General features: G+C 47.0%; 3 protein-coding genes and 1 pseudogene across 6 annotated transcripts; 3 read left to right on the top strand and 1 right to left on the bottom strand.

Annotated features, from left to right (window-relative positions):
• Positions 1–1,585: 1,585 nt before the first annotated feature.
• PIP4P1 (phosphatidylinositol-4,5-bisphosphate 4-phosphatase 1) lies at positions 1,586–5,772 on the top strand. Of its 2 annotated transcripts, none has more exons than XM_036278999.1 (7): positions 1,586–2,056; positions 2,389–2,579; positions 2,940–3,046; positions 3,733–3,838; positions 4,036–4,088; positions 4,190–4,280; positions 4,777–5,772. In XM_036278999.1, the coding sequence occupies exons 1-7, from the start codon at positions 1,915–1,917 to the stop codon at positions 4,918–4,920; spliced, it is 834 nt and encodes a 277-aa protein (XP_036134892.1). In that variant the 5' UTR covers positions 1,586–1,914; the 3' UTR covers positions 4,921–5,772. The 2 variants fall into 2 exon arrangements, with proteins under 2 accessions (XP_036134892.1, XP_036134886.1); XM_036278993.1 differs by having other exon boundaries at positions 1,833–2,077.
• An 18-nt stretch (positions 5,773–5,790) lies between these two features.
• APEX1 (apurinic/apyrimidinic endodeoxyribonuclease 1) lies at positions 5,791–8,334 on the bottom strand. 3 transcript variants are annotated; one of them, XM_036278969.1, is made up of 5 exons: positions 8,286–8,334; positions 7,853–7,972; positions 7,448–7,641; positions 6,618–6,810; positions 5,791–6,465 (listed from the first exon to the last, which is right to left on the bottom strand). In XM_036278969.1, exons 2-5 carry the CDS (start codon positions 7,908–7,910, stop codon positions 5,948–5,950), a joined length of 963 nt encoding a protein of 320 aa, XP_036134862.1. In that variant the 5' UTR covers positions 7,911–7,972; positions 8,286–8,334; the 3' UTR covers positions 5,791–5,947. The 3 variants fall into 3 exon arrangements, with proteins under 3 accessions (XP_036134862.1, XP_036134852.1, XP_036134872.1); XM_036278959.1 differs by having other exon boundaries at positions 8,255–8,313; XM_036278979.1 differs by lacking the exon at positions 8,286–8,334 and adding an exon at positions 8,130–8,171.
• A 394-nt stretch (positions 8,335–8,728) lies between these two features.
• On the top strand, positions 8,729–16,635 carry LOC118635604 (O-sialoglycoprotein endopeptidase). The gene is made up of 11 exons (XM_036270249.1): positions 8,729–8,974; positions 11,412–11,531; positions 11,714–11,889; positions 14,320–14,415; positions 14,551–14,600; positions 14,743–14,821; positions 15,596–15,661; positions 15,743–15,833; positions 16,056–16,131; positions 16,229–16,327; positions 16,477–16,635. The coding sequence occupies exons 1-11, from the start codon at positions 8,860–8,862 to the stop codon at positions 16,514–16,516; spliced, it is 1,008 nt and encodes a 335-aa protein (XP_036126142.1). The 5' UTR covers positions 8,729–8,859; the 3' UTR covers positions 16,517–16,635.
• Positions 16,636–21,914: 5,279 nt separating this feature from the next.
• On the top strand, positions 21,915–22,293 carry LOC118623870 (annotated as a pseudogene).
• The last annotated feature ends 1,443 nt before the right edge of the window (positions 22,294–23,736 follow it).

The raw sequence follows: 23,736 nt of genomic DNA on the forward strand, positions 1-23,736 counted from the left end.
ACAATTTGGGCTATGAAATAGGGGTGAAACCAAGGTGTGGTTCAAGCTTCCATGAAGGCCACATGAGGTTAGGGAAGGGGGCTGGTGGGGTACTATTGTCAAAGGTTGGGTTCAGAGGTTACTGATAGACTCTTAGGGTTCTGCTTTGGTTTCTGGGAAGGGATAAGATAGAACCCTTATCTGAGGAGCTCTTCAGAGCCATTCCAGCATTATTCTCAGTCAAGGAACCCCTACATTTAATAGACCTGAGCTAAAGTACTCCCATCTATAACAATCAGATGGTTCCCAAAAGCAGGATCTGGGACCATCTCCCTTTGACCTCCTGGTACTACCTTCTCCTATGACAATGGGGCCCTTCCTATCCAGTACTGGCTTAGCTGACGGAAATTACCTAACACTAAAACAAAGACTTTCCAACGTGACTCACTTTTGACTTCCAGAATAACAGCCTACTCACCCTATCCTTACATAATCAAGGAAATCCTCCTAAAAAATTATTTTCATAGCTGTTCACCTTGACTGACTGCCCCTGCTTCACCCTGAAACACCCAATACAGTTGAAACAAAGAAAACAATTTCCCTTCCGCTAGCGGAGGGAATAGGGAGAGGGGGGCGGGACCTACACATTTCAACTCTGCCTGGGTACCTGTTTAGTAGAGCATCTATCAAGATTTGAAAAGTAGTCTTGGCTGCTGCGCAAGTTGAGTATGGACGAACACTGATGAACAGGAAAGTGGGTAGGTGGACTGGTGGTATGTTTAAATGCCTGAGCTGCTTAAGATCTTTTCCAAGATGTGTCAGAGCAACCTCCATTGCAGTCTTGTGGCTGGGGGCAAATTGACTCTTTAGATAAAGTTTCAAGATTGTCTCATATGCCGAACAAGGTGACGAAAATATATTTGAGCTAGATTGGTTAACTCAGTCAAAAACCACTTGTGCTATTTAGGCTTTGGGGGCGGAGGGAGGGAGATAAAATGCAATAAAACGTGGAGACTTCCTTTAAGTGGTAAATACAGACTCATAAAAAGATAATCTCACAATTTAATGAGGGTTAGGGGTGAAATCTGCAGAGCAGCTTCCAGGAGAAGCCAGTCTTGGGTCCTGTTCCAGAAGTGACTCCAAGAAAGGCTGGGGTAATAATCTTAATGTTTGAATCCGTTCCCTCTTGGTACAGCGTTCTCTGACTTTTTACCGGTATTTCTTTGAGCAGAATGTCTAAGCGTTGTCTACCAATCCTCCTCTAGCTGCTCAGACATCGCACACTCCCGCCGTCTTCCACCGCCAGTTCCTCGAGCCACGCCTCCGGGTTCTGGCGCTAAATTCGGGCCAATAAAGTATCGCCCCAAGGATCACAGGACGAGCGAATGGAAGCCTCTAGCCAATTGGATGCCAATTATAACCACAGAGAAGAAGAAAACTTTTTAATAGTGTCTTTGGGCCAATGAGGAACAATGATTATACGCCCGCTCTGCGCGCGTAACAGAGGACTCGCGGCTTCCTGACACGTGACCGGGGAGTCGCCGCAGCCCCGCCGCACCTCCTGGTCTGGAGGTAGCGCGATGGGCCACGCTTCCAATGGCTCGCTGACACTCTCATCACGTGCAACTTTTGCAAGCTCGGAGGCCTTTCGCAAGGTCATGTGACAGTTGACGTTTTTGCGACGCTCCTCAATGGCAAAGAAGAGCTGCCTTCACAGGGCCAGGAATTGGCTTCTCTCCACGAATGATATCCCGGCGGGGGCGGGGATAGCCTATCACGTGCTGCGGGACGGACCAGGGCGGGGCAGGCCACTGGTTGCGGGGCGAGCAGGGCGCGCGCCGCGCAGGCGCCCTGGGGACCCGGTAGCGGTGGTGGCTGTGGCTGCGGCGACCGGAGTCGGATCTGTGGCGGAAGCTGAAGGCGGCTTTGGCGGCCATGGCGGCTGATGGAGAGCGATCCCCGCTGCTCTCCGAGCCCATCGATGGCGGCGCCGGCGGCAACGGATTAGCGGGGCCAGGCGGGAGTGGGGCTGGGCCCGGGGGAGGCCTGACCCCCTCAGCACCACCGTACGGAGCCGGTAAACATGTCCCTCCCCAGGGTAAGCCGGGGCGGGGCCGAGGTGTTCCCGGGGGTACTCAGAGAGGTGGGAGGGGGCGGGGCCGCGGGCGGAGGGCGGGGCCCACACGCCAGGTGCGGAGCTGTTGCACTTGTGACAGGGTGAGGCTTTCTTCTTCCTCAATTGCCACCGGAGCTTGGAATCTGATTGAATGTGATTGAAGTACGGACTGTAAGAAGCCTGCCGAGTTTGGTCAGAAAGATAGGGGACCAGAAAGAGATCCCTGATCCCGTGGAGCATCAGTGGGGGTGTCTGCAAGTGATGCTAGCCCTTCTTTTTACCTTCCTCCACAGCATTTCCCTCGTTCCCCGAAGGACACCCAGCCGTGTTGCCTGGGGATGACCCACCCCCCTACTCACCCCTGACCAGCCCAGACAGTGGGAATGCCCCCAGGATCACCTGCCGGGTCTGCCAGTCTCCCATCAACGTGGAAGGCAAGATGCATCAGCATGTAGTCAAATGTGGCGTCTGCAATGAAGCCACCGTAAGTTATACATATATATATGGGCCCTGTTTCCTGTATCCTCTTTCTCGTTCCTTGATTCTAGACTCTGACCTTCAGCCAGTGCTCATAAAACCCAGGTTTCAGTTCCAGGAGTCTAATACAGCCCTTTCCCCAGAAGCCACTCACCAAAACTAATGTTTACTGTCCCTCATCTTCATACCTGTCCCGGATACTTAAGCCTAGTTTTCATTTGCCAATCTCATTTTGTATGCCTTTCTTTCATTTCTCTGTCCTGGCTAAGACCTTATCTATCTGATCTCTCCTCAGAAGGTATTTTTAGAGGAAATGAAAAGGACTGAGATTAGAGGTTTGCTTACCGATCTCCCCATTATTCTCTAGCCAATCAAGAATGCACCCCCAGGGAAAAAATATGTCCGATGCCCCTGTAACTGTCTCCTTATCTGCAAAGTGACTTCCCAGCGGATTGCCTGTCCTCGACCCTACTGGTAAGAGGCATCAAGTGGGGAAGGGCATCAGTAGGGAAGATTGGAAAGCCCAAAAAGGATGAATGTAGAGAATGTCAAGGTGAGAGAGCCTCGTGTTTAGATGGAGAAAAGGCTAAGGACTATTTTGCATCTAGAATGTTACAGCCATCTTTCTCATCTCTCAATAAAAAGCTTGGGATGAAATGGTGTACTGTAGGAAGATGGAGAGTTTTGGGGACTGGGTCAGTTATCCTGCGATAAAAGGGAAATTAGAGACCTATAGTTAAAGCAGTGCTCTTCGCCCTGGCCGGTTTGGCTCAGCGGTTAGAGCGTCGGCCTGCGGTCTGGAGAGACCCGGGTTCGGTTCCCGCTAAGGGCACGTACTTCGGTTGCAGTTTGTCCCCGGCCCTGGTTGGTCGTGCGGGTGGCAGCCACTCGATGTGTCCCTTCACGTCGATGTTTCTCTCTCTCTCTCCCTTCCTCTCCCTCCCACTCTATCTGTACAAAAAATGGAAAAATATTCTCAGGTGAGGATAAAGCAGTGCTCTTCAAGGATTCTCTGGGGTAGCATTGGGGAACAGAGTATTTTAAATGTACAAAGAAGTAGAGGAACATAGTGAGGCAGGCAGTGGGGGGTATGAAGGATGGATAGTGTAGGGGGTCCTTAGGATTAAAAACTTTTTAAACATAATCTTTTCCTTGTACAGCAAAAGAATCATTAATCTGGGGCCTGTGCACCCAGGACCTCTAAGTCCAGAACCACAACCCATGGGTGTCAGGGTCATCTGTGGACATTGCAAGAATACTTTTCTGGTGAGGAGGGGTACTGGGAAGTTCTGGGGAAAAAAACCCAGGAGGAATCATGAATGTATTTCTGATTTATGATAATGAATCCTGAACAGCCCTGTTCTATGACAACCCATTTCCCATACTCCTCTGCCCTAGGACTCTCAAAATAGATGACCCTACTTCTACTATTAATTGATTTTTCCCTTTTTCTTTCTCCATAGTGGACAGAGTTCACAGACCGAACCTTGGCCCGTTGCCCTCACTGCAGGAAAGTGTAAGTAATTATGAATGGCATCATTGAGCTGGTGATCGGGTAGCGTAGAGTAAAACTAACAGGACCGTTTCAAGCATCCATTTCTGTTTGCCTCTCCACAGGTCATCTATTGGACGTAGATATCCACGAAAGAGATGTATCTGCTGCTTCTTGCTCGGCTTCCTCTTGGCAGTCACTGCCACTGGCCTTGCCGTGAGTAACTGTGATCCAGCCCCTTTCATTCTCCAGCCTGATCTCTGTAGGTAGGCTAAGATTTGAGAATGGCTAACCTAAAGAAAAAGGGAAAGAAACCAAGGGTGTTTTGCTTATTTTGTGTTTTAATGTATAGATGAGCTGAAGTTGAAGGTAACTGATAGTCTTCATTGTTACTATGAGTAAAGAACAGCCATCTTCTTTATGCAGAGAATAGGATGATAGAGAAGTAGTTTAAATTAGGAGTTGCTATTTAGGAAACCTAGCACAATTTTAAGACATTAAGAAGAATTGACAGATGTTCAGGATTGTATGAGTATATATTCCTGCCTAAGGGAAGGAAACTGAATGCCTGGACCTTTAAGCAGATCCCTGAAGGTGGCTGCATGTGGATAGGGAACAGAGACTGAAGCTTGAGTTGTGTTACTGTTACTAGGGCTCCTAGAAGGTGGTGATAGATCACATTAACCCCATCTTTTTTTTCTTTTTTTGTCAGTTTGGTACATGGAAGTATGCCCGACGATATGGAGGCATCTATGCAGCCTGGGCATTTGTCATCCTGTTGGCTGTGCTGTGTTTGGGGCGGGCCCTCTATTGGGCCTGTATGAAGGTCAGCCACCCTGTCCAGAACTTCTCCTGAGCCCAGCGATGACCCACAGACTGTGCCTGGCCCCTCCCTGGTGGGGACAGTGACACTACAAAGGGAGCCATGACAAAAGGTTCCCTGGGCTTCTCTAAGAGGAGCCAAGCAGCTGCCTTCCTTTTCCCTGGGGAGAGGTGGGAGGGAATCGGGCCCTCACCTAAGTTTGGAGGGGTAGGTAAGACCACTGCTGGCCATCTGCTTTCCTCCAAGGGTTGCTGTGTTTAGGGTGAAGTAGGCGAAATGTTGCCCCTAAACCTGGGTCTTAAGACGGTTTTAGCCTTGTCCTTCCTATATGCTCCCTGGAGCCATTCCTGTCCCTTATACATTCCAGGGCAGGGTTAGGGTGGGTAGCCCTGGGGGTTTTCCTCCCTCTTGTGCACCATTAGGACCTTGCTGCTGCTATTGCACTTCACCAGGGACTGGCTCGGCCTCAGTACCCTGTCTCTCCCCCCATTCCGTGTCCTGTGGGGGTGGGGTCAGCTGCTGCTCTGTACAGAACCACAGGAACTGATGTGTATATAACTATTTAATATGGGGCGTGTCCCCCTAGTCCTGTGTTTTCCTTAATTCCTCCTTCCAACCTTACCCCCCAGTTGTAGAATTTCACTGGGCTAGGTAGGATTGCTGTGTTGGGGGAGGTTAGGGACTTGTGCTTGTAAATAAATAAGGTCATGACTCTGCCCTTTTCTAGTTGTTAATCTGCATGTAAGAAAAAATGAGGGGAATTTGTAGTCCCATAGAAGGGTAGAATACAAAGACAGCAAGGCTGAAACTATGGCTCTTTATTTTCATATGGACAGTTCAAAGCAAGTCATCAGTAGCTTTTGTTAAATGTAAAAAAAAAAAAAAGGAAGAAAAAACCCTCCACACACAAAAAAACAAAACCTTGTGCTTAAAGGAAACCCATCTGTCACGAGGAGCCTGGATGAAGGAGTCATATTTTTAGAAGGGCAATACAGTGCAGAATTCTCTAGAAAGCAAAGAAGTTTCAAAGCTAGTTTAGGGGACTTGCTTGGGGGAGGCATCACAGTGCTAGGTATAGGGTTATGGGACAGTGGTCACTGCCCAGGGCCTTAGAACGGATCTTGCTGTCACACAATGCAGGTAACAGAGAATGAGACACCAAAAAGTAATCAAGGCGCCAACCAACGTTTTTGGATCGAGCATTCATCATGTAGGTCCAAAAGGTGTAGGCATAGGCCGTGTTGGGGTAGAGGTGCCGGAAACTGTCAGCCAATGGTACAGCCTGCAGCAATTCCCCGAAGCCTTGCCGCTCTTGTGGAGTGAAACCAGCATTCTTTTTGTTTCCCTTGGGGTTGCGAAGGTCAATTTCTTCATGAGCCACATTGAGGTCCCCACATAGCACAAGGGGTTTTCGGGAAGCCAAGCCCTTCAGGAACTTGCGAAAGGCTTCATCCCAGCGCTGTCGGTACTCCAGGCGCACCAGACCTCGACCTGCATTAGGTACATAGGCTGTTACCAGCACAAATGCATCAAATTCAGCCACAATCACTCGGCCTTCCTGATCATGCTCCTCCTCGCCTGCAGAAATGATGAAACAGTATCAGTATAAAGAAGTATAAGAAAAATAAGTAAAAGACGTATAAGAAAAAGGAATCAAGAATTGGGGCTGGAATGGGGTATTAGCAATTGGTTTGGAAGAGCTCAGGCATTAGGAATCAATAGGGTCTCACCAATGCCATAGGAGACCTTGAGTGGGCACTGGCGAGAGAGTAGGCCCACGCCACTGTACCCTTCCTTGTCTGAAGGAGCGGACCAGTACTGATGGGATAATCCAGGCAGGTCTTGAAGTTCAGCTGGTAGTTTCTTCTCTGAACATTTGGTCTCTTGCAAGCACAGGATATCTGGGGCTTCTTCCTTTACCCACTGAGCAGAATAAAAGGGATAAAAGATAGTATCAATTCAGCAGATATTTAAGAATCTGTGCTAAGCACTAGAGATAACACAGAAGACAGAGTCCCTGTGCATAAGGAGTTTAACAGTCTAGTAGCACAGTACTTTATCAGATAACTGGTAACTAATCGAAGGAGATAGGACTTACATGCAACCCTGAGGAGAGTGTAGTTTTTTCTTTTGGCAATGGACAGCTAAGATTTTCAAGCACTAGTTATTTATTTCTTTTTTGAAATATTGCTAATTTTATTGGGATGATACTGGTCAATAAGATTACATAAGTTTCAAGTGTACAATTCTATAATACATTGCATTGTGTAAGCACTACCTATTTAAAAACAGAATATGCTAGAGATAAAAATGGAGCAAGTCCAGTCTGACTATTTTAACATGCTGGGTAAGAGGTGAAGACATTAAATGTTTAAGACTTTGGAATGGAAGGAAAGGATATACAAGGAACACTTGGTGAAGCCCCTCCTGTACCTCTCCCACAAGAAAACTATAAAAAATAAAACCTAGGAGGTGGGGACTAAAATGGGAAGAGATGATTAAACCCCAAGATCATTCAATACCAAAGACTGTCTCTTTCCCTTCCTTGATTCCCACTCACATCCAAACCTTTCTTCTTAATCCAGGCTCGAAGCCCATCCACATTCCAGGAGCAAATCTTGAGGGTGGCTGATTTGCCACTGGGTGAGGTTTTCTGATCTGGGGGGTCCTCATACAGGGCTGACCCCTCTGCTGCTGCCTCTTTTTCGTTTTTCTTTGCTCCTGCTCCCGCTTTACTCTTCTTGGCCTCTGGCTCTATAAAATAAGTAATACATAGTGATAAAAGTTGGCGGTACCCAACTTTCATCCTGAGTTAACTATAGGCCCACTGAGAGCCTGTGATTGCCGCAACTTCTTCATAAACTGCAAAAATGTGGTGCGTTGGTCCGTACTTCCCATTTACCCAAGAAATTGGAAGCACCACCATCACAGCCTCTAGGGAGGGGGACGTTCATTTCACTCTTACCCGTCTTGGGCTCTTCCCCGTCTTCTGCCACCACTCCCTTTTTCCCACGCTTCGGCATCACTGTAACGAACGCCTTCCTGCACCACGTTGCCCAGCGAAGCAGTATTTTTACCGCCTTGCCTACAGACACAAATAAGGGGTGAAACCGGCTAAAGCTGGGGGAAAGTCCCCTCCAGTGCGCGGCGCGTTATCTCTGAATCCCATCCCCGCCTCCATGCGCCATAGGCCCATTACCCCTCACCCACAACACTAGATCATTTCACAGTGATCTATGTACCCTCCTCGCGAGATCTTCCCTCAAGCCAATCGAAGACCTTAATTAAGATCAAGGCTCACGCTAGCCGATCAGAAGTCCAAAGAAGCCCCTCTTATGGTCAAAAGAACGGCAACCCGGTATCTGACCTGCTGGAGTTGCAGCCGGGATCCTTCTTACCGAGCACAAAGAATGAAGCACGCTGTGCTCCCACGTGGGTAACTGGTGTGGTCACGTGAGCTGAGGCAGCGGCGGATTAGTCCGTCTGGCACCACGTGACGGAGAACCTGGCCTTCCCTCCCTCCTCCGAGGTATCCAGGGGGTTCAGGGCCCCAGCCCTCCGAATCCGGCTGTTTATTGGTGTGCCCGCTGCACGAGTCCTTCTGCCACCCTGACCAAAGGTCCCAGCGCTGTGCAGATGAGAAAAAAAATCAGTGGAGAAGGCTGGGCCGGACCACCGGAGAGAGGCAAAGGAACGCATAGGAATGTACGGGGCAGAGGCCGGCTCAGCGTCCCTGGCAGTGAGGAGGACAGGTCCTTGAAGGGGCCTTGACGGGTCGCCGTGACGACGGGGGCGGGCCGGCGCGAGGCGCCGGAGTTATTCGGTTCCTGTCCGACCGCGTTCGGCCGCCTGACGGTTGCCGGCTGTCTCCTTCCTCTGCGCTCGGCAGTGTGCGCTCAGCACTGCCCGGGGAGGATACCTCGGCTGCAGTGGGGGCTGGAGCCCTGCGGGCGTTCTCTCCCAGCCTCCGCCATGCCCACGGTACTGGGTTTTGAAGGCAGCGCCAACAAGATTGGCGTGGGAGTGGTGCGGGACGGCGCGGTGCTGGCAAACCCGCGGCGGACTTACGTCACGCCCCCGGGCACAGGTGAGCAGGGAGCTTCGGGCTTGCAGCGCGCTTCTCCGCCCAGCACCAGCTTCCAGCTTCCTAAACGCTAGTGAAGTAGGGGTGGAGCGCGTTGCTCCCTCATAGAGTTTTTGATTCGAGTCTATGAGCTTATGTGACGTTTATTAACGTCACAAAGCGGATGGATAGAAGAGTCACAGGCACTTATTGCTGGATCTTCAGGGTTCGTTCACCTTTTATTGAGCGCCTGCCTTATGCTAATCGTTAGTCAGCTTGGCTGTTGGACACAAAAATAGTTGCATGCAAAGGTAGATGTGATGAACCTGCTGTAGAGTTGGACTTGTAAACAGGACTTTACAGGATGTTAAATAGTGTAATATATAGATGCAATCACAATATTCTAAAATGAGTGTAAAGACTCCCAGTTTAGGTGTCAGAACTGGCTGGTTTTGCAGTATTCATGTTCAGTATATGTTTTTGGATTTCTTTACTCTTAAAATGGGAATAATACCGGCATCATTGGGTCTTGAGAGTTAAAGTACCAGTCACATTACAACTTTTAATAAATGCAATTTGTGCCCTGCACGGTTTGGCTCAGCGGTTAGAGCGTCAGCCCTCTGACTGAAAGGTCTCGGGTTCGATTCCTGGTCAAGGACATGTACCTGGGTTTCAGATTCCATACTGCCTGTTCCATTGTGTGCGAGGCAACCAGTCAATGTGTCTGTCTCACATCGATGTCTCCCTCCCTCCCACCCTGTCTGAAAATCAATGGAAAAATATCCTTGGGTGAGGATTAACAAATAAATAAGTAAATGCTATTTGTAAGTTATGATGTTATATCATGCCTGCCCTCCCCCAAAACACCTGTGTATATAAGTGTGTGTGTGTGTATAGGCAACCGACTTGCATATACCTGAAAAGCCTCCCTGAACAGGTGATGTTGTGACAGGTTACTCATTATAAATATATGTATGTTTAGCACACCTCTTCTAGGCATTTTGGCACCAGGAATACAAAGATGAATAAAATAGCCAGTGTTTTGAGATGCTCACAGTTAAACTGGGGAAACTATAGGTAATTACAATGCTGTAATTGTTACATCTTAAATATGGTTCTAGGTATTTTTGCCACAAACATTTTCACTGCACAACTAATTGACCATAAGGCAGTTTCACTGTATAAGATAAAATAACTGGTTGACAGTTTGGCAGAGATAACGTATTTCAGCTAGTTGACAGTTTGGTTTCATTTCTCCATTGAAGAAATTGTCACAGTTACTCCCATTTTTATATTAAATAAATTATAGCCATTTTTATATTAAATAAATCATAGCCCTCATAATGGTCCCTGCAGTGATGAGTAGATATGGTAGTCTTAAAATAGTGGATGATAACAGTTATGTGTAACCCAGATTGCACAGCTATGTGAAAGCCAGATTGCATACTGTGCTAGAAAATGATAACTTGCCATTTTGCAAATCCTTATGAGCAGTCTTTCTCCCACCCGTTGAAACCAAATGTTTACCAAGCAATAGTGAATATATAAGAGGCAGCTACTAATTCACAACAGTCTTCTAATGAAGGAAGAATTATAACAAAAAAGAAAAAACATGATGCCAAACAAGGAGATGAAATCAACAAGCAAAAAAAAAAAGAACTGTACTATGAACAAAAGACTTTGAAGACAATAATGTATTTTCATTTTTCGCAATAACTTTTTACAAATTTTTTCATGTTTCAATGTCCCTCTTTTTTTTTAATCCTCACCTGAGGATATTTTTCCATTTATTTTCAAACAGAATGGGAGGGAGAGTGGGAGAGAGAAACATCGATGCCAGAGAGAGAAACATCGATGCCAGAGAGATACATTGACTGGCTGCCTCCCACACGACCCCCACCAGGGCTGGGGACTGAACCGAAATCGAGGTGCATGCCCTTGACCGGAATTGAACCTGCAACCCTTTGGTCTGTGGGCCAACACTCTAATTTCTGAGCCAAATTGGCTAGGGCTCAAAGTTCCTCTTGTATTTTCTATTTTTTACTGTGAAATTGCTTTAAGGCCAATTAGTTATGCAGCAAAAATGCGAGGGAATGCTTGTGGCAAAGATGTTACAGCAAACGGGCTCTTGATCAAAATACTGAACATGGTTAAATACAGCAATGTGATCAGGCACAGGGTTTGTAGAGCCACAGAGATCACCAAAGGGTATGACTTAGGTATCACTTGGATTGAGTCCTGAAGGCTGAGTAGAAGTTGGGTATGAAGAAGGGCATTTTGGAAGGGCTGTTCAGCCTAGTTGAACAGGCTGGAAATAATATAGCTGAATACCTGGAAGACAGGATGCTTGAGGAGAGTGCAAGGGACTCTTTTTACTACTAAAATGCCTGTCTTGGATTTCTGCCTATCTTTGTTACAAAAAAAAATCCCCTGTGATCTCTGACTTATGTTCGTCTTCTAGGATTTCTTCCAGGTGATACTGCCAGGCATCACCGAGCTGTTATCCTGGACCTGCTGCAGGAGGCACTAACAGAGGCTGGATTAACTTCCCAGGATATTGACTGCATTGCCTACACCAAAGGTATGACTGGGTAAGTGGTGGGCAGTGGAAGAATGTACGCAGAGCTTGGCTATGTCAAAATAGCCTGCAGCTTGTCTCTGCTATCATTACTACCTCGATCCCACCTCTCACATTTCCTGCTTCCTCCAGCTCTGTTTTTCCCAATCTCTAAAGTATTCTAACTCCCATTTCTATTTCCCTAGGCCCTGGCATGGGTGCCCCACTGGTTTCTGTGGCTGTTGTAGCCCGTACTGTGGCCCAGCTATGGAATAAGCCATTGCTAGGTGTGAACCACTGTATAGGCCACATTGAGATGGGCCGCCTCATCACTGGAGCCATCAGCCCAACTGTGCTGTATGTCAGTGGAGGAAATACACAGGTATTTAGAATGCTGCACCATTTCTTAATTTCTAAGGCACTGTACCAGCACCTTTCATGCTCTACCTGAGTGACAAGAACTGCCAAGAGTAAATCTGGGCTCATTTGAACCTAAAATGTGACACTAGAAAATACATAACAAAGTTTGTAATATTGCAGATTTGGGCAGGATAATCAGAACATAAAGTGACTATATACAGTTATAAAGATCTTAGGAATTTCTGTAGAAAAGGAAAGAATGGTAAGGATTGAAGCCCCCAAAATAACTGAGGGATTTTCACTGGCATTATTTTGAAGCTTATTTTTAATACAGATCTTAGCAATTAAAACTAAGAGGCACTACTCAGTTTCTTTCTTTATGACAGTGACGTTTTGTTTTGCGTTACTGGTAGTATATATAGAGAAATTGTTATTCTGAGGATGTGAAAATATAACTAATTTTATAAATGGTTGAAAGTGTTTTAAGTTTATAGGGGAAGCCAGAATTGTTTTGGATACCTTATAATACCTTTTTAGGTTGGGATTGGAGAACTCCAGCCTTTTTTCCCAAAGACTACCTGATGGGATTATTGTCAGAAATAGTCATTGTCCCCAGCCTATGGAAAGGTTATGTTCTAAAACTTCATTGGTGAAATAGTTATTAAAGGTGAAGCACACATTCCCATGAAAATGATGTGGAGACTTGAACAGGCAGAGGGCACATAGATGGTTGAGGCCTGAAGGATAACATGCACAATTAGGGACTGGGGCCCTGCAGGTATGGCTCAGTGGATTGAGCATTGTCCCATGGACAGAGGTCCTGGTTCAATTCCTGGTCAGGGCACATACCCGGGTTGCGGGTTCGATCCCCATCAGGGAGCGTGCAGGAGGCAGCCGATATGTCTCTCTCACATTGATGTTTCTATCTCTTCCTCTCTCTCTCAAAATCAATAAAAACATATTTGAAAAAAAAAGTAGTGTCCTGGCCAGTTTGGCTCATGGGTAGTAGCCCAAAGAGTCGTGGGTTTGATTCTGGTCAAGGGCACATACCTCAGTTGTGGTTTGTTTCCGGCCCTGGTCAGGGTCGTGTGGGAGGCAACCAGTCAAAGTGTCCCTCTCACGTTGATGTTTTTCTCTCCCTCCCTTTCTCTCCCTGCCACTCTATCTGGAGATAAATAGGAAAATATCCTCAGGTGAGGATAAAAAATTAGGGACTTGGGGTGTGCAAAATAGCAGTGGAGGCTCGCAAGAGTTAAGAGGGCAATGATAGCATCTTCTCTTTTCCTCTTTTCTGCTTTGGTGTAAAAAATGGAAGATGATTGCGTAGAAACGAGTAGATGATAGAAGGACAAAGACAGGAATTTTTCCTTCCTCACTCCCTTTTTTAAAAATATTATCTTCGCCCTGGCCAGTTTGGCTCAGCGGTTAGAGCGTCGGCCTGCGGTCCGGAGAGACCCGGGTTCGGTTCCCGCTAAGGGCACGTACTTCGGTTGCAGTTTGTCCCCGGCCCTGGTTGGTCGTGCGGGTGGCAGCCACTCGATGTGTCCCTTCATGTCGATGTTTCTCACTCTCTCTCCCTCCCATTCTATCTGTACAAAAAGTGGAAAAATATCCTCGGGTGAGGATAAAAAAATATATATATATATTATCTTCACCCGAGGATGTTTTTATTGATTTGAAGGGAGAAAGAGAGAGAGAGAAACAGGGACATTGATAGGTTGCCTCAACCGGGGATCAAACCCACAACCTTTTGGTGTACAGGATGACACTCCAACCAACTGAGCCACCCAGCCAGGGCTGTCACCAGCCTTTTGATAGTAGAGTAAAATCTATATCAGAACTGAAGGAAATCCTGCACAGCACCGGGAAAAGGGGGGAACACTGCCAGATATGGAGCACGTGTGCCAGTGGGTGATATATATATTCTGTGCTAGAAGTTGGTCACATATGAAAAATGGACATGAGTTGATTGCCAGGCTTGAGTTGGATCGGCCATTAGTCTGACCCAATATGGGATTTTTGAGTTTTTTACCTCTCTCTCTTCTCATGTTTACAAATAGTACTGCTCTGATAGGATACTCAAAAAAAACTCTAGTTCCCTGCCCCTAAGCAGGAAAACCTGTTCCCTAGTCTACTCTGTCAAGACTGTTTTTAAGGGATATGTCAGGAACCTCCAAGCTAAGAAAATGTATTTGAAATGATAGTTTGCTTCTCCCCTGACCTACACTATCTTCTGTAGATTAGGAGCCTGCTCGGGGAATACTCGAGGTATATGTGAGGTTCTCACAGAAGAGCTACAAAAAATACCCACTGAGGGTTTGGCAAAATCTTTTCTTTCCATTTCTTGTTGGACACTCTAGTGGCCATGTTGATCCTCTGCCATATTCTTCCCCAAAGCCAAATACTCCTCTTTGCAGACGTGAGGTTTCATGGACATCCTCATCGCCCTTAGGTGATTGCATATTCAGAACATCGATACCGCATCTTTGGGGAAACCATCGATATCGCTGTGGGTAATTGTCTGGATCGTTTTGCTCGAGTGCTGGAGGTAAGCCATTGGACTGCAGAGAACATAAGATGTGGATGGATTTCTGGAGAATCATGGAAATGGAGGAAGAAAGTAGTAAATTAGCTTCTTATGTTTCCTGGATATCTGACTTCATTCTCTTTTTCTATCTGCTAGATTTCCAATGACCCGAGTCCAGGCTACAACATTGAACAGATGGCAAAGCGGTAAGGGGCCATAAGGTGGAAGCAGGGTGACTGGTGGGGCTTCAGGACTTTCCTGTATATATGTTAATGAGACTTGGGAGGGACTTTGGCGGGTGAGCAGCCAGCTGACTGCAGGCTCAGTGCCTCATATACTCCCACATAGAGGCAAGAAGCTAGTTGAGCTGCCATACACTGTAAAAGGAATGGACGTCTCATTCTCAGGGATCCTGTCTTTCATTGAGGTGAGTGTGAAAGACGTGAGGAGAACGGCACTTACATGTTTTTTAATGAAGCATATTTGTTTTGCTCACCATTGTATTTCCTGCATAGCACAGTACTGGCCCATGTTCGAAGCTGAATAAATTCATTTAGCAAATATTTATTGAATGTCATTTGTGTGCCAGGCACTGCCCTAAGCAATAGCAATATAACATGGAGCAAAACAGAAATCCTTGCCTACTTGGAGCTTGCATTCTAATGGGGAGACAGATAAACCAAAAAAAAGGAAGAGGGGAAAATAATAAAATATAAAGGGTTAGATAGTAGTAAATGTGATGGAGAAAATTCAGGGTAAAGGAGGGGTGGGGATGGTGTCAGGGCAGGTATTCATAATTACTGAATCTTGAATGAATGCAACCCATTCTGCAGTTTGGTGCCAGTGAAGGGCAAAGCGTGGTATGGGATGTGCTGGTCAATTGAATTGAGATGAAACATGGTGATTCTCCAAGTGCATCAATTTTTACACTCGTGACATCTCCCAAACCACTGTTCATTGTTTTGTTTTGTTTTGTTTTTTAATTTTAATTTATTTTTTATCTTTATTGTTGATAGTATTACAGATGTGTCCCCCACCCCCCATTCCTGCCCCACCCCAGGCCTTCACCACCCTATTGTCTGTGTCCATGGGCAGTGCATATATGCATAAAAGTTCTTTGGTTAATTTCTTCTTGGCCCCATCCCCACCCCCCTCCACTGTTCATTGTTTTATCTGTTTGTTTTTCCGCCTTTAATTACAGGATGTAGCCCATCGGATGCTGGCCACCGGCGAGTGTACTCCTGAGGATCTGTGTTTCTCCCTGCAGGTAATGGAGTAAAAAGCTGGGACAGAAAGGAGGCGAAGCTGTGATTCCCTCTCATGTTTTCACCTTGTCTGTTCCCCACAGGAAACTGTGTTTGCGATGCTGGTAGAGATCACAGAGCGGGCCATGGCACACTGTGGCTCCCAGGAGGCCCTTGTTGTGGGAGGTGTCGGGTGTATGTATCACTGGACTGTACCTCTCTTTCCCATTCTTAAGCATGTGTATCTTTCTCCTGACAGTTTAAATCTAAGGGTTTGGGGAAATTACTAGTTTTATTTCTTATCCTATGATCTTTGTCCTGCAGGACCCCTACTTCATTTTCCTAAGTAAATGCACACGCAGTGTACAGCTGGAGAAATGGCTAAACTAAGTTAATCTACCCTCCACCTTGTCATAGGTAATTTGAGGCTACAGGAAATGCTGGAGACGATGTGCCAGGAACGTGGAGCCCGGCTTTTTGCCACTGATGAAAGGTAAAGGCCCTTGTCCTTTCTTGATTTTTTTTTTCTCTCCAGTTACTATGGTTTTCTAGCTTTAGATCCCAAATTTCATATCTCTTTTCCTTCCCAGATTCTGCATTGACAATGGAGCCATGATAGCCCAGGCTGGTTGGGAGATGTTTCGGGCAGGACACAGGACTCCCCTCAGTGATTCTGGGGTCACACAGAGGTGGGGTACCCCCTTATGGAATGTAGATAGGATTATATGGGAGGTAGGCAAAAATCAGCAGAGGAGAGGGTCCAGAATCATGAGGGCAGAGAAGAATGGAAGATGCTAAGGGATAGCCATCCACCAAGTTTTTCCAATTTTTTCCACAGGTATCGGACAGATGAAGTAGAAGTGACCTGGAGGGACTGACAAGGTTAACAGGATCAGAGTTGATAGTGTCCCAAGTGGAACCCATTATCTCTGTCCTGACATGGGAGTCCTGGCTAGGCTATAGATTCCCCCTCCCATCATTTGAACCATAAGATGACTCGGCAATAAAATATTTTTGTTTTTGTATGTTGGTAATTAGCTTGTGTTTTTCAGAAACGGTATAGAGATGGCACTGAATACGTTGTTGGTGGGGTGAATGGCTATCTTAAGCCCTCTTCTGAACATCCCCTTAACAATGGTATCATAACTAATATTTTAGTATTGGGCCTTGTGCTGCTTTACATTCATCACCTCATTTAAATTCTTTGAAGTAGGTGCTCAGAACTCCCCTCAGTATAGTGGGAAGCCAGGTCTAATGGCATACTAATTTATAACTCAAAAGTAAGACTGCCTTGCCCTATCCAGGTGGCTCAGTCGGTTAGAGCATTGTCCTGTACACCAAAAAATTTTGGGTTCAATTCCCAGTCAGGGCATATACCTGGGTTGTGAGTTCGATCCCCAGTCAGTGTGTAACTGGAGCCAACCAGTTGACGTTTCTCTCTCTTTCTCCCTTCTTTTTTCTCTAAAAATAAATGAAAACAGCCCAGCCGTTGTGGCTCAGTGGTTGAGTGTTGATCCATGCACCGAGAGGTGCCAGCTGGCTACCTGGTCAGGGCACATGCCTGGGTTGCAGGCTCCATCCCCAGTAGGGGGTGAGCAGGGGGCAGCCGATCCATGTTCCTCTTTCATGGATGTTTCTCTCCCTTTCCCTTCCTCTCTCTAAAAAACATTAAAAAAGTAAATGAAAACATATTCTCAGGTGAGGATTAAAAAAATAAAAATAAAATTGTCACTCCTGCATGCACTTACATTGGCTGGCTTGAAGGGGGACCCCAGATACACATTCCTCCCTATGAGAATTAATGTCAACATGCCCTTTATATTGTTTATGTCAATCACCATAAGAAGTCCTAAGCTACCAACTCATCTCATCTTTTAGACTCCAGTAACCATTTCTCTTCACCCCCCTTTTTGTTCCCATCTCCCTTCCTCTTTCAGCTCCTGGAAGGAATCCTTTTGTGCTCATCTGAACTAATGACTAGTTAGTAGTAAAATTTCCTACATCCTCAACCTCTTCTCTGAATGTTCCCTTTTCATTCCTGCTCTGAGCTTGTTTCTCCCGAGGCCTCTGCTTCTCCCACCTCTGGTAGTGGTGTTTTCTCTCACATCCATTGTACCACTGGGCCTAGAGGTGGTGCAGGTTTCCTCTTTTCCTTACACCATTTTTAGACAATTCTTTCTTATCCCTGACACACTTCAGCTTTGAAACACATGTCGTTAGACTATACCATGCACTATCACTCCTATCATGAATCTTGACGATTTTAGTGTCCATGTGGATTAACATTCTAATACTCCGGTCTCTAAGTTCTTTGCTCCTTCAGTGATCTTGTCCTCCACCCCCACTTCTGCCACTGGTTCCTTTAGTCATATTCTAGATCTATAATCCCTTCATCTCCCATTCTCAAACATCCCACTCTTCCACCAATTATTTCCTGTCTTTTCAGTTCACTCCCTTTAGTGCACTGAATCCAATAGTTCATCACTTCACCAGGACCTGTAATCCATTGATTGTCCTTCCCACTGACCTCATCCCCTCCATGTCTTCATTTCCCTCCTCCATCTAAATTTTAATTATGAGCATTTCTTTGCAAACACCGCAGCTCCCTTGTCTCGTGGTTTTCTAAGTCATCTCTTCCCCTGCCAGGGAGCACACTCTCCTCAGAGAACCCTGCTCTCCTACCCCACTAGAATTCTGTTCCTTTTCCTCCATTGTCCCTCCCAGATTTCAGGAACCTGGTTTCCTTTTATTTCTAGAGCAGGGACTGAAAAACTCAAGCCTGCAAAAACCAGTCTTGTAATATCAAAGAATAAAGTGGACCAGGTGGGAAATACATGTGGAGAACACCTGCCCTGTCCCATGGGACAGCAGCACCTTGGCTTCAGCTAAATATGTTCTGTGGGACGGAGGCCCAAGGCTACCAGATGCATATTAAATGTTGGAGATTTTTAAAAATTGCAGTCTGAACAAAACTCATTTGCAGGCAAGATCCAATTCAAAGGTTACCTATTTTCAACCTTTGGTCTAGAGATTCCCTCATCAGAAGTTCTTGACACAGTCCTGCGTGTTGGTCAGGCTCACTGAGTAGGATGGAGCCTTGTGGTCAGTGCCTAAATAGACCAACGAGCTCAGTTCACATGTGTGCAGAGGAAGAGGTGGTACAGAGTGATCAGAGGTGGGGCCTCACTGGTCTCGTAGGAGAGGAAATGAAGTTTTACTGTTGGTAGTTCTGGGCTTCTTATGGGGTCAGCCTCTTGCTGTATCTCACTCCTTTCCCCACCTGCCCGCTCACTCACCAGGTTTCTTGTAGAATGGATAGAGCAGCAGCAGCAGGACAAGAACAGAGCAATGAGCACTGCCCACCAAGTGAGGATGAACATGACGAGCAGGCAGAGCAGACAGCCCAGACAGGAGAGCCAGGGACTCTACCAGGGGAACAAAGGGTGCCAGCCTGCAGGGGAGAGTGAATGCAGCTCATCCCTTGTCAAAGCCTCATACCACCCACCCTCATACCTCAAGATGCTCCTCCAACTTTCCCAGGTCTTCCCAGCCCTGGGCCTAACCCCAACACCTGCCCACACCAGCCAGGCGACTGGCTAAGGGAGGTGTGGAAACAGCCCAAGTTGACAAGGGCATAGAAGCAGAGGAAAAAGTTGAAGATGATGGGAGCAGTGGTGTTCAGACCAGCTTTGGGAGAGGTGAAAGTTCAGGGGGTCATTTTCCAAACTCGAGTTGGAGGATCCATGTCTGGAGAGTCAAGGGCATCATCTTCTGGCTTCCCTTTCCCCTTACTTCCCACTCCGCCTTCCACACACACCCCACCCCCACCACCAAATAAGCAGATATTTTTATCCACTTTCAATACTAGAGAGATAGAAAAGAGGCTTTAGGATCAGGCCCTAAAGTTCAGAGGTAGGGCATTGTGGGGCACAAGGGGACAGAGATGAATGAAGGCCGCTGTGGGAGGTGGAGGTGGAGTACTCACCGATAAGGATGAAACCGACAGCAATGAGGAAGGTGAACAGATGGCCTTTCGGAGATTCAGTGTCTTTCCATGGCCTTTCCCTAAAAAGCAATGAGTGGGTACAGGCCTCTTGCTAAGATACCAACTAACTTGGAAGGGCTGAAACAAAGCAGGAAAGGGCAGAGGACAGGGTGGCACTGAAGATTCCTGCAATGATGAATGGGGACTGGTGGCACACACCATAATCACGGCCTGAGAAGGGCAGGCAGAGGTAGATTCAATGCATCTGGAAGCAACACATTTCACTCTTATTTTCACTGAGCTTTTTCAGTGATAAATTTTACCTAGCCCATTGCCAGACATAGTGTAGATGCTGAAAAACCAGTAATGACCTGAGTCTTCCTCTCTGGTTCACTCACCTGGTGGTGATTTAAGAGCCCCTAGAGACAGGATCCTTGCCCTTGATGATTGCTGGAGTTGCAGCCATATTGGCACTCTGGCCCCTGGCAGCTCCCATTCTGTACATACATGCCAAGCCCATCTCGAATCATTCAGGAGCCTGAAAATGAGATTGAGGACACACACTCCTTCATGGGGAAGGAATCCTATTCCATAGCTTGGGATTACGTACCAGTGCTCTTTGGCACTGGTCTAGGTACCATCACTGCCAAAGGGGTAAATGGAAGTGTGTATGCATGGGGGCAGGGAGAGGGACCTCATCTGGTAATCAAAGAACACCATACAATTCTTAATGAAATGAGTGATGGGTAGAAATGGTGAAGAAGGTGGGTGGCTACTTCTGTGTAAACTACTTTGAATATGTTTGATGAATGTTCTTCCTCTTTTCATCACTTATACCTTAGCACCTCAGAGAGGCAGAAGCCAGGGTGCTGGGTTATTCTGCATAAAAGTCAGGAGTGGAGGGCCTTAACCAATGGTGGCAGAGATGCCCGGGTAGGAAAGTGTGGTCCACATGATGACAAGGCAGGTTCCTTTGGGGATAGCTGCCTTAGGGTCCTGGGAACAAAAGTTGAACCATTAGCAGAGATAAAGAGTGTGCTCCGTGCCTGAAAATCCTTCTCACCTTGAGGGCGCCAGAGATACTGTCCTGGTGAATACCCAATGGCTGAAGAGAAGATGGGAAGCATGCCAAAGAATCTGCCTTTTGGACCATACCACTATTTTCTAAGAAAATGCTTCCAACATAAAAGTACAGAGAGAAAAGATGGGGTTTTGAAGAGTGTTTCCTGGCTTCCCTTCATTCAGCCAAGATTATTACCCCTCTACCCAGTTTAGTGTCAGTTACTTAGGTAACTCTGGGAACAAGAAGGGAATTTTGCACACTAGCCAGCCTAGGGATATACAGGACTCCGAGTGGTCTGATGGTCAATTTGTACATGACATACAGAATCAGAAATCAAGGAGTCTTTTCTGAGGAGGTTTGGGCTAATGAGGTCCCCTGCTCCAAGGAGAAGTGACATTTTGAGGCATTTATTCCCTTTAATGCAGTTCTCATTCCTCCCTCCCTCCTTTCCACTCTCTCTCTAAAAAAATTTAATGGAAAACAATATCCTCAGGTGAGGATTAATAACAAAAAAGAAACAGAATTTCTCATCTAGTAGTCTTGTCTGGTGCTCATCCCAACAGATTCTTAGAATGAGTCCTCCTTACTTGACAAACTGACATGTGGAGTTTCTCCCAGCAAAACTATCTAGTTTCAGGTCTGGGTTCCCAGATATCTGCTGTGCCAGCTGCACAAACACACATCTTTCTACATTTGGCCCCTCCCAGGTCTGTTCAGCTCTCACAGCCATCCCTTCAGCCTTCTCACCTCACCTCAACTTCCAGCTCCCGCCTTAGACTCCCATGCCCAGAAAGACAGTCATAGTTGCATGCTCATCACCCACAACTCATTTTCAGGATTCCTGTTCTGCAGCTGCATCCCATGCTTCTAGAAGGGCAGAACACAGAGGTAGTGGCTTATGGAGACTTAACCGACTGATTTGATGCCTCCATCTGATTCTTTTTTAAAACAGTATGTTTTTATTGATTTTAGAGAGAGAAGGAGAGAGAGAAACATTGATCGGCTGCCTCCTGCATGCCCCCTGCTTGGGATAGGGCTTCTAATCAAGGCATGTGCCCTTGACTGGGAATCAAACCGGCAATCTCTTGGTGCATGGGACTATACTCAACCTACTGAGCCACACCGGCCAGGGCTCCATGTGATTCTTTTTTTAAAAAAATATGTTTTCCCTTTTTGTCCGACATCTTGTGGAGGCCGCGGTGGTCGCCGCTGCTCCCGGGGTTTTGCTATGCCGCCCAAGGATGACAGAAGAAAGATGCTGGGAATTCGGTCAAGAAAGGCAAGGACCCAGTGAGCAAATCTGGGGGCAAAGCCAAAAAAGAAGAAGTGGTCCAAAAGCAAAGTCCAGGACAAGCGCAACAACCTAGTCTTGTTTGACAAAGCGACATATGACAAGCTCTGTAAGGAAGTTCCCAACTATAAGCTCATAACCCTGGCTGTTGTCTCTGAGAGACTGAAGGTCCGCAGCTCCTTCGCCAGGGCCGCCCTTTAGGAGCTCCTCAGCAAAGGGCTTGTTAAACTAGTCTCAAAGCACAGAGCTCGAGTAATTTACACCAGGAACACAAAAGGTGGGGACGCCCCAGCTGCTGGAGAAGATGCGTGAACAACAAACAGGTCACCAGGTGTACATTTTTAAAAATAAAACTTTATTAAATCGATTAAAAATACGTTTTTATTTTTTTTTTTTAGCGAGAGAGGAAGGGAGAGAGAGAGATAAACATCGATATGAGAGAGATACATCGATTGGCTGCCTCCTGCACACCCCCTGGGGATTGAGCCCACAATCTGGGCATGTGCCCTGATCAGGAATCGAACTAGGACCTCTCAGTCCATGGGACGACTCTCAATCCACTGAGCCACACTGGCCAGGCTCCATGTGATTCTTAAAATGTCTCTCCCAGGCCAGAGTCACAAAAAATTCAGGCTGGATGGTCAGCTGGCTTGAAAAAAGGACACAACAAGGGAGGAGATGGGCAGTACCCAGAGCAGGTCCAGAAGGGTGTCCACGAAGGCTGCCGTGTGCAAAGCCACAGCTACTTCCTTGATAAAACTGAAAATGTTCCTGATCGAACCGTCAAGTCCAGAACCCAAGCTATACATGCCACTTGATCAGGAGCCAATCTGGTCTCAGCAATTCCTTACAGGACTAGGGGCCCCGAGGTAACTGAGTGGTAACACTCATCAGCCTTGACTTTGACTTTGCCATACTGGAGATGGCTGAGATAGGCAGGCTGGTAATAGTAGTGACTGTAGCTGAGAACAGGATAATGAGCCATGTGAGCCCTAGGGTGGGGATAGGAATGGGGCTCCTTTAATTCACTCAGACTGAGTCCTGGAATCCCTTCCTACTGCCCAGCAGAGCCCTGTGCTCACACCTATGTCCACCTGAGCAGTGATCCGAGACAGCTGCAGGTAGAGGATGATGCCCCAGATGTTGAGCATGCAGCAGATCTAGTGGAGCAGGGTGGTGAGGGAGGAACTGAGGTTTCCTCAGCCCCCTCCTCCCTCCCACAGAAGTACCCTCTGAGAACTCTCCGGTAAAGTTCTCTCTCCCCTGCCTAGATCCTCAAGCTTTGGGAACCCTGCGCTACCATGACTTCCATGACCCAGTGGAAGTGCACTAGGGCCTTGCCAAGCCCAGCCCCTAATTCTTCCATCATCTTGGGAGTGTGGCTTGGTGTGGGGCTCTGCAGAGATGGACGCCATGGTAGCCCCTGACTGAGATGCCAAGACCACTTCTGGGCCTGCATGTGAGCAAGCTGGAGGAAGGCTAGCAGACCTGGAGGTGCTGTGGGGGTGAGGGATGATGGCAAAGAACAGAGGTTTTATTAAGTCTTCCGGTGTTTGCTGTGGGACGTGTGTCTCACTGTGGCAGAGCCACACAGTCCCCAGAGACAAGCAGCATCCTTAGTCCCAGCACCAGGGAGTTGGCATAGAACTCGGAGTGGGGTCTAGTGTCCTTATTCTTGGGGAGGTGGAGCGGAGCAGAGACAAACCTCAGGTATGTTTCCACTGGCTGGTTCCCTTTCTTCCTGGTGGGGGCTCATGGT

Source organism: Molossus molossus, unplaced genomic scaffold (genome assembly GCF_014108415.1).
Source record: "Molossus molossus isolate mMolMol1 unplaced genomic scaffold, mMolMol1.p scaffold_m16_p_1, whole genome shotgun sequence".
Taxonomy (NCBI): Eukaryota; Metazoa; Chordata; class Mammalia; order Chiroptera; family Molossidae; genus Molossus; species Molossus molossus.